Source organism: Boleophthalmus pectinirostris, unplaced genomic scaffold (genome assembly GCF_026225935.1).
Source record: "Boleophthalmus pectinirostris isolate CB_2022bp ecotype Guang Dong unplaced genomic scaffold, ASM2622593v1 HiC_scaffold_2, whole genome shotgun sequence".
Classification (NCBI taxonomy): domain Eukaryota; kingdom Metazoa; phylum Chordata; class Actinopteri; order Gobiiformes; family Gobiidae; genus Boleophthalmus; species Boleophthalmus pectinirostris.
Window position 1 is genome coordinate 9,622,494 of NW_026571152.1, and position 15,989 is coordinate 9,638,482.

Genomic DNA, 15,989 nt, shown 5'->3' on the forward strand with positions numbered 1-15,989 from the left:
CCTGTACCTCATTGATTGCACTGATCTGTAGGAAGATCGAGAGCTAGCTAGCGTCATTAACAGGATTAGCCCATTTTAAAGCCCCTTACTTGGATTTAGCCGCATTATTCACATTTTAATGAACTTTCCCACAGACAAATACTAAACACTAAACTCATACACGACAATGAGATTACAGCTGCACCAGGCTTCAAGGACCTGCACGAAATATACTCTTACTAGAAGGGAAATAAGTCAGTTAATTAACAAGATATACAAATAAGATTATGTTTGGGTTGAGAAATGTTGATGTTTGGGCAATCTGGTTTGGTTTAGTCTTGATTTAGTCCTGGTTTATTCCTGGTTTAGTTTTGGTTTGTGTGAGGTGTTCCTGGTCTATGGTGACCAGTATTCATCAGAGGTACTTTGGTTCTGGTTTAGTTCTGGGTTTGTCTTGGGTTAGGTCCTTGGTTAGAACCGGGCAATCCTGGTTTAGATGTTAATACTCATTAGACCAGCAGTCCTGAGATGGACGTAGTTTAATTCTGGGTTAAACCTCTCTCTTTCTCTCTGTCCTTCCCCTTTTCTCTCTTCTCCCTGTTTCTCTAGTATTTAGTTCTGTTTTTTAGACCTGGTTTAGGGTCCTGTTTACACTTACTCTGGTATTTTTAAAAGTTGAGACATTTTCCTTCGTTTGCACCCATCTTTTAGACGCAAACAGCAAATTCGCCTCTAAAAGTGAATCTTTCTAAAAACTTTGGCTAGAGTTGAGAGTGTTTCCCTTTTGCTATGATGATGATCATGAAGCATTCAGAGCAGCAGTCGCATTTCTTCTGGTCATGTGTTTGCATTTGCACACACAGCTGATGTATCATATCCATGACCAGAGACCAATGAGGCTCAGAGATCAGCAATTTTGCCACTTCTTTAACATATCTGTGGAGAGGCGAGCCCGCTCAGTAATACATGCTTTCAAGGTATTTTTGAGTAATACTTACAAATGTAATGAAATAAATGCTACAGGTTTGAGTGTAATCCAGGTGCAGCCCAGAGGCTTGGCATAGTTATGATGGCACTTGATGGCGTATTTATGTGGGTTGATGTAAACAAAAACTTTTTTTGAAAACAATGCTATGTGCAATAGGGAAATATTTGTTTCTCAACATTCCCTACTATGTGTAAACATAGCCTAGATCTAGGCTAGGCTTCTCTCTTTCTCTCTCCCTTTAACCTCTCCCTTTCCTTGTAAATGTAATTTCCTAGTCCTAATTTAGTCCTGATTTAGACATGGTTTATTCCTGACTTACATCTCTCCTTCTCTTTCTCTTTCTCTTTCCTCTCCTTCTCTTTCTTAATGTCATTTCCTTGCCTGGTCAGGTGTAATTCCTTGTTAATAGCTTCCTGCTTTTCATGCATTTAACCCACACAAACCCCAGCCGATGACCTCTGCCTTAGTTACATTCATTCATAGTGGGATCGCTCCTCCACAGAGCTATATAGGTATGGTATTTTACTTTTACTTTGCTACATTTAAGAGAAGATATGAACAGCAAAGAAAAGTAAAAGTATATATATATTTTTTGATTATTGTGTGAGACCTTCTGAAAAACCTGAGGGGTTTGTTTTTTTCAAAAATATACTTACAAAAACAGCTAGAAAAAAAATCAACATAAAAATGATAATAAAAATATGACAACAACAACGATAATAATACACATTCTATTGTTTCTGTTGAAAAACTGTGAAAAACTGTGCAAAATATTTTTACTTAAATACTTTTTACTCCTTAAATTTGATGTGATACTTTTACTTGAGGCTATCTGTACATTTACTTGAGTAGGCTACTTCTTCCACGCCTGTCGAGCTACTTTATGGAATTTCCCTTTTATCATTGTGAGATTAGACAATAGGTTGTTGTATTAGTTCTTGTGGTGTTTTTTGTTTTGTTTACATCAAAGCGTATGGAAAATCCCGTTTAATAAACATTGCTAATTCGTGGTCGATTAAACCTTCGGGGATTCCCTGTGCTCTTTATCATCTCTGGTCATGACTCTCTCCTCGGCTTAATCCTGCGCTTCTCTTTAAAAAGCGCCAAACAATCGCACCAAAACAAACCACTTTACTGCACAATGGCGTTTCCCGGGGCGACGGCTAACACTCGAAACACTTTCAGACCCGTTAGCTTTGAACTGCTAACGTTAGCGCCATTTTTAGCTCCAGTGGGCGTCTCAAAAGCCATCGACCACAACAAGAGAGAGCACACACGAGCTAATTAGCGCTAGCGGCTAACAGCGCACCTGAACTTTAGATGAAAGAAAAGAGCTTTAAAATAGATTATGAAATGAGTTGTGTAAGAGGCCGCGCTGACCTTGTTTTGTCCACAGCTTTGGACAAAGTGTTGTGTTCACTTTCTTCAACAAGTGCACATTATATAAAATTACACAAATAGTTTTAGATTTATATAATCTAAAACTATTTGTGTTGGTTTATAATGTGGAGGACCATCACGATTAACCTGTCAAGTTTGTTTGAGGACAACTCTGCACTTGAAATATTCAAACGGTAACCCACAGCCACAGATTAATAAAACACAAAACAGTGAACTGGAGACTAGGGATGCAACGATACGATACTGGTATTGGATATCGGTGCCAATACTATGAAAAAAAGCTGGATTGGATATCAGCTTCCAAATATATTGGAACTGGTACTGTATTTCTAACCAGGAGATATTCAGCCAATATCCTGCTCAGACATATTAATAGTTGTAATAAGAATATGTACTGGTCGTTGTTTGCACAGAAAGTCTCATCATGTTTGAATTATTATTTACACAATGTTGTTCAGTTACTTGAGAGATAAATAAATGCCTACAATACACATTTGGATCAGTTTGGTCTTATTTTATTTCTGCTTAAATGAAATCAATGCTGTTTTCAGTCTCTGGACTGGTATCGGTTGATAGCAGACATTTAAATGCAAGGTGCTTTTCAGCTAATTATATCTCTAAAATGTAATATTGTGACTTATGCAATTGAAAATACAGAAAAAAAGCCCATCATCTATTAAAAACATATTGTTTTGTAATTGTGGTATGAACTAGTGTTAAACTGGAGTTGGGTGAAAATACTAGTGCCCTGGAGCTGCCCTTTACTCTCTGGTCTGTGGATTGTGGTGCTTGGTTTTGGTCTCTGGACTATGTATGTGCGTACACACATACATACACACACACACACACACACAGTGTATGGATGTGTGTGTGTGGTCAGGAAGCTCTGCTTTTATGTGTCCTCTGCTCCTCTGAGGCAGGAAGTCTGAGCTCCTCTGTGGGCGGACGAGGCTGACCACAACAGCTGCAGGGGGAGAGAGACAGACAGACAGAGAGAGGGAGAGAGAAAGGGAGGGAGAGGAGAGGAGAGAAGAGAGGGAGAGAGAGGGAGAAGGGAGAAAAAAAGGGAGAAGAAGAGACCGGGAAGAGTGCAAGAGAGAGAGCCTGTTAATGTTATTATACACTGATCTCTCTTTCATTTATTCAATGTTTTTATGACCAAATAAACCAAACACATGGTTTGGCGAAGTCACCTGCCTGTCCACATGGAAATGGCAAAAAAGGTCTCCTAAACATATTGGGAATTTGGAGGTTCTCTCCCAGGAAATATTGCATAAATTCCTTTACTCTGCTGCAATTTAGTTATTACTTTTGTTGTTAATAATGGGCCTATCTGTCATACTAGAATGGCCTGTTATCAAAACTATGCATCTATGAATTGGTCAATATATGAAAGCTGGAATCATATTTTTGGGGTTCAATTTTTTATGGGTACTTTTTCTAAGTACTAGAGTGGATTTTTTTTTGTTATGTATCTGTATGAAATGTGAGCCATAGAGGGTTGAATAAATAAACTCTATGACTCATTATAGATACAAAAATAATATGTGTTTCATTCTGCTATTCATTTATTCATTGTCATTCATCATTCATGACATCACAAGATGGAACAGGTCTTTGGAGATGTAGACAGACTAATAAGCCAGGATTACTCAGTCATCAACATTATAACATGGATTAAAGCTCACAAGAGTCATTATTGGGTAATATATGACCTTTTATTTGCTTGTAAGTGTACAGGTTAGATTAGTTTCCTTTATTCGTACCTGTAGGTAAATTTGTTTTGCAGATTTGAGAGGCTTGTCCTGCATTTCACATTTCATCCAGAATATACACAATAAACACATATAAAAACACAATTACACAAGTACAGAATGGTTTCTGTTCATTAAATAATTCATTCATCACGCTTGGCTAAAAATCACAATAAATATTAATCGATAATTACAATTTATTGAGCCCAGAACGAAGCTCCATTAAAAGGATTTGTTCTAGTTGTTCTAGATGTTGAGACTAAAAGCCTCTGACTAGATGGAAGCAGCTGAAACTCTGAATTTAGAGGATGCTGCATGCCTTTTAGAATACTCTGGAACATCCACTGTAACCAACTGATCTAGGGTTGTTTTTTTTTTTTTTTTTTACAGAACCAGTATTTGCTGTTTTTCTTGATTTTGTTCCAGCTTAACCCCTCTCTCTTTGTTTACAGCTCCTAAATCAGCCTTCAAAGTCACACCGTTCCAAGGTTAAAGCTAACGGATGGAGCGGGGGCGGAGCTAGCGGGAGAGTGGAGTCAGCAGCAGCAATAGCCAATCAGAGAGGAGCGGAAGAGGAAGTGGAGACCCATCGCCTTGACGTGCTGTCAGGGCATCCGGACGCTCTCACATCCACACTCAAACACATCGTCAAACAGCTGGATATACTCACGCAGGTAAGACTACAGGGCATATGACAGGTTTTCAAGTTTTTCTAATTCGGACTTGGTTCAGTGAGATAGTGGGATAGCACATGTGGTCAATATTTATCTTAGTTTTACATTTACAAGTGGAAAAATTTGATAAGAAAAGTACAAAAATACAGGAAGTAGTGCTGAGTTCTAAAACAGAATCCCCTCTGTCTTCTGTATGTCACCAACACAAAAAACACCATCCAAAATGCTGAGACTATTTACAAACAAAAACAGCATTTTTCTGACAGTTTTAACATTGTTTAAAGATGAATTGTACAAATGTTCTGGTGCAAGAAACATACAATAATTCCTTCTGTGAATAGGAGCGACTCTCCACAGATCTGAATTGGAATGTAGCATAGTGGTGTCACCTGCTTGTCCTGTTTGTGACAGATAGGTCTGTACTGGGGAACATTCTAGACAAAGCAATAACATTTTCATGGAGACAAGCAGGTGTGAAATGGTGAAATGTTACACTGTGCACCTTTATTTAGCAAAATAAAGATGTGGTCGTTTGTTTTTATCAATGTAATTTAGACAGGTTTTGGCTCTCGTTAAAGGGATAGTTCAGGTTTGTTGACATGAAGCTGTATGACATCCCCGTGAGCAGTGTCGTACATCCACACTGACTTACCCCCGACAGCGTCCGGTGAGCAAAGATCCTGGCCAGTTTTGGTGCTGACGAAAGTAGTCCCTTCAAGTTGGCCTGGGACATTAAAATAAAGCGTTTTTCTTCTCAAAACAGTATGTGTTCAAAAGAGTGATACATTTGCATCACAAAACCTTTGTCCTCAAAAAAGTCAGACCTCATAATCGCTTGGCACTATTTTCTCTCCGTTCGTATCACTACGCGCTGCCGCCAGGTGACAGCCACACACTTTCTTCAGTTGTTCGGCCGTGTTTACGTGTTCAGACCCCCGCGACGTGAGACAGAAAATAGTGCCAAGCGATTATGAGGTCTGACTTTTTTGAGGACGAAGGTTTTGTGATGAAAATGTATCACTCTTTTGAACACATATTGTTTTGAGAAGAAAAAAACGTTTTATTTTAATGACCCCAGCCATCTTGCCGGACTACTTTTGTCAGCACTAAAACCAGCCAGGATCTCGGCTCACCGGACACTGTCGGGGGTAAGTCAGTGTGGATGTACGACACTGCAGACGGGGATGCCATACAGATTCATATCAAAAAACCCGAACTATCCCTTTAACACCATGGTTGCTAGATAACAGTTACAGAATTACCTCAATCTGCACAGGAAGTAAAATGATAAACTTCACCAAAAAAAAATATAAAAAACTAGATTTTTTGTAAAATCTATGTTAACTATGTTTTAGTGAGAAGTGTTAAGTCATAACTATATTCTGAGGTGTCACAATACCAAAACTAGTTTTAAAGTTACCATCTGTACATTTATTTATTTATTTATTTATTTTATCAGTACATAGATGGCAGATGTGTGACCTGACCCCTCCCCTCACCTGGCCTTTGTTCAAACTCACCTGTGCTCTCTGGTCTTGTACTGTCACACTGGCAAACAGCAGTAACGTAGACAGCATCTAGATCAGGGGTCTCCAACCTGTCGCTCGGCCTTCCAAGTAGCTCATCAAGGGATTTCAGAATTGCATGTATTGTCCTGAATAATAAAAAAATAATTAAATATCTGTTACCATTGTACATGTATCATTTTGATGGCCAACTTTGTGCATTACTATGGATAATATTTTATGTTTTATAGGCGTGTAACTGTACCTCATTTAAGTCTCATCGTGGCACTTGAATATACTCCATTTCTTGTGACCACTAAAACTAGTAGTTCACCGGGGAGAAAAAGTTTGAGACCCCTGATCTAGATGGTAGCTTTAAGGCTGCCACACACTACAGGATATTTTGGTCTTAAACGATTTTTAAACTTGCGACTAAAAGCGTACACCACAGACACGAGGAGAATCTGATGAGACTTAAAATCTCCGATCGCAAAGACTTCAGCGGGATATGTCTGCTGACCACAGGCTATAAAGTTGTGAGGGTGATCATGTCATCTGTTTCCTGTCTACAGTAAAACCACTCGCTATGAGACTCTTAAGTGTTCAAAAGATCAGAGCACTGTACTTCTAGTTTAGATACAAGACAAAACTGTGTTATTATTATTTGTGAAATGTGGTGCAATACTTCCGATACATAATTTTTAAAGCATAAAAGATTGGCGATAACGTACACGGGAAGGAGAGTCACTATGGCTAATCTGCATGGATTTGCACAGGTTTGTGGACTGGATGTCATTATTTGCGGAAGACAATTTTTATAGATAATGTGGATGAGATGCTGTAGTTTATATTTACAATTTTACGAGAGGCGAGTAATAATTATTTTCACTATTTCCTGAGTTTTTATGTTGCGTCTGTGTCCGTCACTCCTCTGCCCCTGACGCTGTTTTATGGGTTGTTGCCGTAGCGTTGCTGATGTTTGGTGGTTACGATCTGACAGAGCAGCAGCTACAAAATCGCATACGAAGACACAAGTTGAGTCACACCTCCTCGAACTTGGGAAAAAGCAAATCGCAGCCAAAATCGGGCAAATACTCCTGTAGTGTATGGCGGCCTTTAAACTTCCATAAACTCATTCTGATAATAAAACCTTTTTTCTCTCACAGACGGTGTCAGTTCTGGAGGAGCGTCTAACTCTGTCCGAGGACAAACTGAAGGAGTGTCTCATAAACCAGTCCCACCTTTTGAGGAGCTTCCACAACTTAGCGACCGGACCAGACCCAGAGACCGGATCAGACCCAGAGACCGGACCAGACCCAGAGACCGGACCAGACCCAGAGACCGAATCAGATCCAGAGACCGGCCCAGATCCAGAGACCGGACCAGACCCAGAGACCGGACTAGCCCCAGAGACCAGACCAGATCCTGGGACCACACCACGTCCAGAGACCAGACTGGACCCAGAGACTAGACCACATCCCAGCACCAGTCCCCATCTCGTGTCCGGACCAGATCCCGGGGTTAGACCAGGGCTTGAGTCCAGGGGAGAGCAGTGGGACAGTGACGACAGCGGCACGTGACCCTTGACCTTTGACCCCAGTGAGCAGAGCCTGGACCAAAGAGTGCACTTTACATTTGAGACTCTTTTAGTTAATTTTAAAACCACCTGAGCTTCTCGTGATGCTGCTTAAGTTAAAAAAAAAAAATTATAATAAAAATGAATGAATAAATGCAACAAGATCAAATGGACAGAATTGTTAAGTTATTTTTGTATATTTGTACGCAGAAGAAGATTATTTAAAGTTCAACTATGTCACTTTTCTGGTGGGAGGTACATTACCTGCTTGTCGCCATGGAGATGTTATTCCTTTGCCTGGAATGTTCAGCGTTATGGCATTAAACTTATCTAACTTTATTTTCATTTATTGCTAAAAAGTCCGTAAAAACATGCATTCTTTCTGGGCTCGCCTCTCCACAGATCTAAGCCATAGAGCGTAACGGCAATATCATCGCCATGGAGACGAGCAGATGCCGAGCAATTCGCCTGAAAAAGTTACTTAACGTGCCTTTAATATGTAAAATGCATTTCTTGTACAGTGTTTTTTTTGTTTGTGGGATAATTATGTAGAAAGAGCTCAGGAATTGAACCCACAACCTCCTTACCGAGAGGAGGAGACAAGCTATAGAAATATTCCGTTTCATATTTTTCTTGTCAGCTATAAAACTTCTTCCTAACCGCTTTTGTGTCAGCGTGACCTTTTCTTCCCCAGTGCTCATAAATCATAAATTGCTTCAGAATTGTGGATTTAAATTGAACATTGAGCATTCGGCGGGATTGTTAGGGTTGCCAGGTCACAGTGACTTTTTCGTTTTTATCAATAACTTGGGTGAAGTCAGACTGAAATGTATTCTGTTGTGTTCCCTCGTGGTTTTATTTTATTTATCTAAAAGTTGACAGTTTTTGTCTCTCGTGAATTTTTCTGCTTTTATGAATCATTTTGACAAAGCGGATCTGGGTCTGACAATAACAAATGACAACAAACTTGAATGATCTTCAATCTTCTTACTTACTTAAATACTACTACTACTACTACTACTACTACTACTACTACTACTACTACTACTACTACTACTACTTATCCTACTACTAGTATTACTATTACTACAAAAATTTCTGATATCGCTTCTACTGCAAATGTTTTACTCAAGTATTTACAGAGAAAACTGGCTAAACTATCTCTTTCTCCATGTAGTCCCTCCTCTTTCCTGACTTTCTTTCTCTTTCCCTCTCCTTCCCTCTCTTGCTCTCTCCTCCTTTCTCTCCCTCCCCTTGCTCTTCACCCTCTCTTCTCTCGTTTTGTGTGTTCTCTCCATTAGATGGCTCCTCTCTCTATCTAGTGCCTTCTCTGTCTTTTTTTCTCTTTCCCTCTTCTTCCATCCCCCCTTCTCCTCTCTCTTCACTCTCTCTCTCTTTCTCTCTCCATGTAGTCTGTCCATCAAATGCCTTCCTCTCTCGTTCCTCTCCCATTCTCTCTCTCTCTGTAGTGCCTCCTTGCTCCTCTGAGTTTTGGCTTTCTCTCCTCTTCACTCTCTCGCTCCCCCTTTCTCCTCTCTCTCTTCCCCCACTCTTCTCTCTCTCTCTCTCTCTTTCTGTCCATCAAATACCACCCCTCTTTCTCTTTCCTCTCCCATTGTCTTATCTTTCTGTCTCTCCCTCTCTTTCTTTCTCTTTCTCTCCGTGTAGTCTGTCCATCAGGTGCCTCCCCTCTCTCTCTCTTCTCCCATTCTCTCTTTCTCTCTCTTCCTCCATGTAGTCTGTCCATCAAGTGTCTCCTCTCTCTCTTTCCTCTCCCATTATCTTTCTCTCTCTCTTCCTCCATATGTTCTGTCCATCAAATACCTCCTTTATCTTTCTTTTCTCTCCCTGGTCCGTCTATGTCCTCTCTCTCTTTCCCTCTTTTTTTTTTTTGTGTGTGTTCATTTTGGTGTTTTTCATTGTACTGAGAAACATCCTTACTGTGAGCGGGTTTGCATCTCCACAATCCTGACCCCCGGCCTTCCTGAAAACTCCCACTTCATGACATCACAAGGTGGGACAGAGCGTTGGAGCGTTGGAGATGTAAACAGGCTTAAACTCTTTGTCTCCTCTGTGGTCCCAGCTCTGAGTTATAACTTTATAATTTCATGTTTTCAGAAATCCTCCTTCACCACATCCTTCCTCCGTCTCACCCCTGCAGTCTGACCTCAAACTGTGATTCATGACGAGCTGAGTGCGGCCGCCCTCTCACCGCAGGGTCACAGGTTCAAATCCCACGCTCACACATTCAGATCTCACACCAAGAACCACAAGGACCAACTCGGGACTCAGTCTGGACTGAATCAGGTCTAAACATGGCTTTATTCACACTGGAACGGTTCTTAGGGCTCAGGTAAGGTCTAGGCCAGGTTTAGTCCAGATCTTAGTTCGGGTTTAGTCCAGGTTTAGTCCAGATCTTAGTTTGGGTTTAGTCCAGGTTTAGTCCAGATCTTAGTTCGGGTTTAGTCCAGGTTTAGTCCAGATCTTAGTTTGGGTTTAGTTCGGGTTTAGTCCAGGTTTAGTCCAGATCTTAGTTCGGGTTTAGTCCAGGTCTAGTCCAGGTCTTAGTCTAGATACCAATCCAGATTTATCCTAGAGCTCATCCAGATCTTTGTTTAGTCCAGGTCTAGTCCAGATTTTAGTCAGGGTTTAGTCCAGGTCTTAGTCCACGTCTTAGTCCACGTCTTAGTCCACGTCTTAGTCCACGTCTTTGTCCACGTCTTAGTCCACGTCTTAGTCCACGTCTTAGTTCACGTCTTAGTTCAAGTCTTAGTCCAGGTTTAGTTCAGGTTTACATCAGGTTTAGTTCAGGTTAAGTCCAGGTCTAGTCCAGGTTTACATCAGGATCATTCCACTCCAAATCTCCGAATGCCTCCACCTGATCAGTTTGTTTTCTTCTTTATGTATATATCTGCTTTAGGTCGATGTCATTTTAAAAACTAGAAAAGCACTCAGAGAGCGCAGACCTCTGCCAAGGACTACCTCCATTTTTTATATAAATTGCGATAAAATCATTCTTCTGGATCAGATCCGGATCAGCCTTTGGAATATGAAAGAGGATCCCATTGTCCATCCCTGAGTCAAATTTCATGGGGTTTGGTCAATAATTAACCGAGATATTGAGAAACAAAATTTTTGGCCCCATTTACCACAATGTTAACTAAAATTTCAAAGTGATCCAGAATCCAGGATTTCTCCCGGATCACCCCCAAAATGAAATCAGTTCTTCCTTTTCACATTTCCAACAAATCCTGAAAATTTCATCAAAATCGGTCCATAACTTTTTGAGTTATGTTGCTAACAGACAAACAAACAAACAAACAAACAAACAAACAGACAAACGCCGGCAAAAACATAACCTCCTTGGCGGAGGTAATAATTTGATTAATTAAAAACATGAATGCACTCTTTGTTCACAGCTGCTTCCTCAGACCAAAGACAGGAAGTCTGTCTAATGTGTGTCAGTTTAAGTGATTCAAATTAAATTGTCTCTAAAATATTTTGCAACATTTTGCAAAAATAAGGCAGAACACCATCACAAAAGTTGGATACGTTAAAGACATACAGACATCTAGTCTTTTCTAAAACAGTCCATTTGATGTTGGTGGGTGCTGTCATTTTTTTGATATAACATGGTAAAGATGACATCAGTTGTATTTTTTTCCATGTTTAACACTTAATATCTTGTAGAGCGTTCATCACAGAGGCACAGTGTGTGTGGGAAGGTTTATGTTCAATATCAAACCTCTGTCTTTGAAATTGCACTTTCCACAGTCCTTCAAAGACGCACTCATATTTGAAGAAGAGAATTTTTGAGCAAATTCAAGCCTCCAGAAATCTGTGATAAATCAAAAGCACATGTGTAAAAGTCCAGATTCTACAAGTACATTTGTCATATTTTAACCCTTGAAAATTTGAAGGACCTACTTTAAATATTTTTTTAGATACAGCAATATGAACACGGCTCCTTGGAAAACTCTGTTCAAAACAGGTCAGGGGGGAGTTGACAAAATATTTTTTAATGACAAAACTATAAGGAGTTGGGAGCTAAAATTTGGGACTTTTCCTGTTGGAAAGTGTGTGAACCTCCTAGAATTTATTCAGTCAAATCTGAGATGTTCGGGCGGGGGCATTTGGAGATTTGGTGTGGAATGAGCCATCGGGTTTAGTTCAGGTTTAGTCCAGTTGTAGTCGAGGTCTGAGTTGCTGGTGTCAGGAGGATTCTCAGGTCTTAGTCCAATCCTCTTTCACATCTGCCACAGTCCGTCTTCACTCAGAGGTCACTCACACTTCACACTGCACACTTTAGACTTTACACTGTAGACTTCATCTTCACATACACATGTTTTTTTATTTCATTTCTTCATAGATTCTTTACAGTTGTGTACCTGAAGGATTTGTTGATATCAAATTCTGAGCCCGACTTTTTAAAGCATAGTGTAAAATGACAAAAAAAAAAAAAAAAAACCCCTGCAAGCAGTGCCTCCCTTTTCCCTCTCTTCCTCTCTGTGCTCTCCTCCTGTCTTTTCTCTCTCTCCATGTGTTCTGTCCATCAGGTGCCTCCTCTCTCTGTCTCTCTCCTTTCTTTCATCTCTCCCTTCCCTTCTCTCTCTCTCTCATCTTTTTCTCTCCATGTGTTCTGTCTATCATGTACCCCTCTCTCTCTCTCCTCTCTCTCTCATCTTTCTCTCTCCATGTGTTCTGTCTATCATGTACCCCTCTCTCTCTCCTCTCTCTCTCATCTTTCTCTCTCCACGTGTTCTGTCTATCATGTACCCCTCTCTCTCTCTCCTCTCTCTCTCATCTTTCTCTCTCCACGTGTTCTGTCTATCGTGTACCTCTCTCTCTCTCCTCTCTTTCATCTCCCTTGTCTTCTTTCCATCTCTCTTCTCTCTCTCCATGTGTTCTTCATGTGTTCTCTCCATCAGGTGTGTTGCTCTCTCTCTCCCTCTCTCTCTCTCTTTCTCTCTCTCCCTTCCCTTCTTTCCATCTCTCTTCTCTCTCCATGCACTTTCTCCTATCTTTCATCTCCCTCAGCATCTGTTCTGTGTCCTCTCTTCTCCCTCTTCCCTCTTCCCCTGTCTCTCTCTTTCTCTCTCTCTCTTCCCCCTCCCTCCCTCTCTCTTTATCCCTCCCTCCCTCACTCTCTCTCTCTCTCTATCCTCTTTCTCTAATAACCTCTTTAACCTTTAATCTCATTCACAGATTTCCAAACTCCACTTTGACTTGATCCCATCGCACAGACAATCTGCTCTCTCTCCTCTCCTCCCTTTTACTCATCCTCCCTTTTCTCCTTCTTCCTCTTCCTCCTCCTCACCTGGCCCACCACTTTAACAAATCCATAAAGAGAGAGAGAGAGGGAAGAAGAGAGAAAGAGGAGGGAGACGGAAAAGATAGAAGAGAGAGGGAGACATGTGGAGAAAGAGAGAAAGGAGATTTACAAAGATAGAATGGGATGAAGAGAGAGAAGAGAAATGGAGAGGAGGATTGGGTGAGGAGAAAAGGGAGAGAGAGAGAGAACTGTAGAGAGAAGGAAAGAGAAAAGAGATGAAAAGGAAGAGAGAGAGGATATATGCACTTAAAAAGGAAATTCAACACCGGTGCCCACCTTCTCCACCCTCTTCCGGATCCCTCCTTCTCTCCTTCCTCTCTCTCTCTCTCCCCCCCTCCTCCCTCTCTTCCGTACCCCTTCCTTTATCTCTCTTATCTCCCTCTCCTCTCCTCTCCTCTCTGTCTTTTATTGTAGTGCTTTCTTCCGGCGAGTGACAAAAACACAGGATCGTTTTCAGGAAAGTCCCTCCTCCGAGCGCCGCCACAAGAACAAAGGATCCGGAGGAGGTCAGGTTCAGAGCAGAGAGAGGGAGAGGAACAGGGAGAAAGAGAGGAGGAGGAGGGAGAGGAGAAAAGAGAGAGGTGAGAAAAGGGAGAAAAAGAGAAGGTAGAGGAGAGAAAAGAAAGACGGGGAGAGAGGAGAAAGGAGAGGAAAGGGAGACAGAAGGGAGAAGAGAAAAAAGCTCAGTCAAAAGTCAAAAAAAAAAAAAAAACAGAGAGACAAATGAGTATATAAACAAGCAGGTGACGGACCCCCAACCAAAAAAATTCATAGTGCACTTTTAAGGAATCTTTTAAAGTTGTCACATCCTCAAAAACTTACCAACATTTCATCTGAATGTGTAGAAAGTTTAAAAACACAGTGGAGCACTTCCTGTATTACCACATGACATCACAAGGTGGACCAGCGTGTTTTGGGAGAAGAGCTCAGCCTAAATCTGCAGGTTTGTGTGTTAAACATGTGTGAATGAAACAAAACACAACTCTAACGGAATAAATTAAGTAATGTTTAATTAACAGGAATGTAAAAGGTAAATTAACAAAACAGGCTAAAATAGGTACAGAAAATAATCTAAACTAAAAAATAAAATAACAGGGTTAACATACGGGTCACGCAGGTCTATACAAAAACAAAGGATTAAACTAAAGGACAGACAACAAAACTAAATCACAAGTGCCCCAAAGTAAAACCACATAAACCCACGAACAGAATTAAGTAACAAAACAAAAAGGTACAAAACAGAACTAAACTAAACAAGTATCTCAACACAAACAAAGTCAGACAGGTACTAATACAAAAACAAGTGACTGACACCAAAGAGAAACGCACAAACACAAAATGGCAGACTGGCCACAAAGACCAGCGCCCCAAACAGGTACTGACAATCTCCTTTCATTGTTTTTTTTTATTTTTTTAATTTCATTTATTTGTTTGAGCCAGGTACAACAAAATAAAAATAAAAAAAATAAATAAATAACAAAAACAGGGATATGTACGTGCACATATTTAGGACCTGGTGCTCAAAAGGAGTAGGGTGAAGTTTAAATAATTTATAGTGTCCTACCCCCATTGTTTACATAATCAAATGTTTTGTTATTTTTTTTTAAATACCTTTGGAGTGCTTACCTGTCATGCATATACACACATATACATATATACATACATATTTATATATGTACACACACAAGTACACACATACGTACATATATACATATATGCATCAAAGATATCCAGTACATAACACACATATACATACACGCACAAATATATTTTTGTTTATGGTCAGACTAACTAATAATACTGTTAACGTAGGTACAATGTTTAGTGTTTATGATTGTACAAAATAAACAGTAATGAGAATGAAAAATTTAAGGATTTTTGTGTTCGTTTACGGTCGTACAAACTAATAATTGTAATGAAGAATGCACAAAAGTTTAGCGTTTATGATTATACAAAAAATAAACTGTAATGAGAAGATCTCCTTAAGCAGGGGGCGGGGCTGCAGGTGAGGTGGGCGTAGACAAGCCCCACCAATCACCGACCAGGGCTCCCACAGCAGGAATCAGCACGGCCAGCAAAAGATATTAAAACACATAAAACAAGTCAGAACTGGAGGCCTGGGGCTGTAACACTGATCACAAATTGCATTACATAGGCCCTTTAAAGCTGCATTGTGTAACTTTTCTGGTGGAGGGTCTACAACTTGACTATCTCCATGGAGATTTTAGTAGCGTGACCAGAAAGTTCTATTTAATTTGGATTTTATCTATTATCTGTACTGCTAAAAAGATACTTGAAGCTTGGTGCTTGTAGATACTGTACGTTAAATGCCGTACTGTGGGGCATGCAGGGTCAAGTAACATCGCCATGGAGACAAGCAGAAAGTTTACACAGTGTAACTTCAATTATTCTTCATATTATAATACCCGGAGTTATATTTTGAGTAATTTGTGCATGTTTGCGTAATCCTCTGTCTTGTCTTCTCTCTGTTTTGTAAAACTTCGCCCGCTTTGATGTAAACTCAGCCGTGACCTCTGACCTCCACGGCCGGACAAAACGGGAAGCGAGGCCGGAGTCGTGTGGCGCCAGGAAACAGGAAGTAACAGTCTTTTACAAAAACATCACAAATTCAGCTCTGGCCTCGACTTTATGGCTTCATACGGCCAGATCACAAAATCACAAAAAATACCACACACAATCACTAGAATCATTCGGATGATTTCAGCCTTGGAACTGCCAATCTCTACTGAACTAAAGTTAAAAGATGGATGTTAACTTCA

General features: G+C 40.4%; 1 protein-coding gene across 1 annotated transcript in view; it reads left to right on the forward strand.

Annotated features, from left to right (window-relative positions):
* poc1b (POC1 centriolar protein B) overlaps positions 1 to 8,559 on the forward strand; it is a 35,690-nt gene extending 27,131 nt beyond the window's left edge. Inside the window, exons 11-12 of the mRNA XM_020919186.2 lie at positions 4,575 to 4,796; positions 7,468 to 8,559. Coding sequence (XP_020774845.2) covers positions 4,575 to 4,796; positions 7,468 to 7,881 — 636 coding nt within the window. The 3' untranslated portion in view covers positions 7,882 to 8,559. The remainder of the gene's footprint in view (positions 1 to 4,574; positions 4,797 to 7,467) is intronic.
* The last annotated feature ends 7,430 nt before the right edge of the window (positions 8,560 to 15,989 follow it).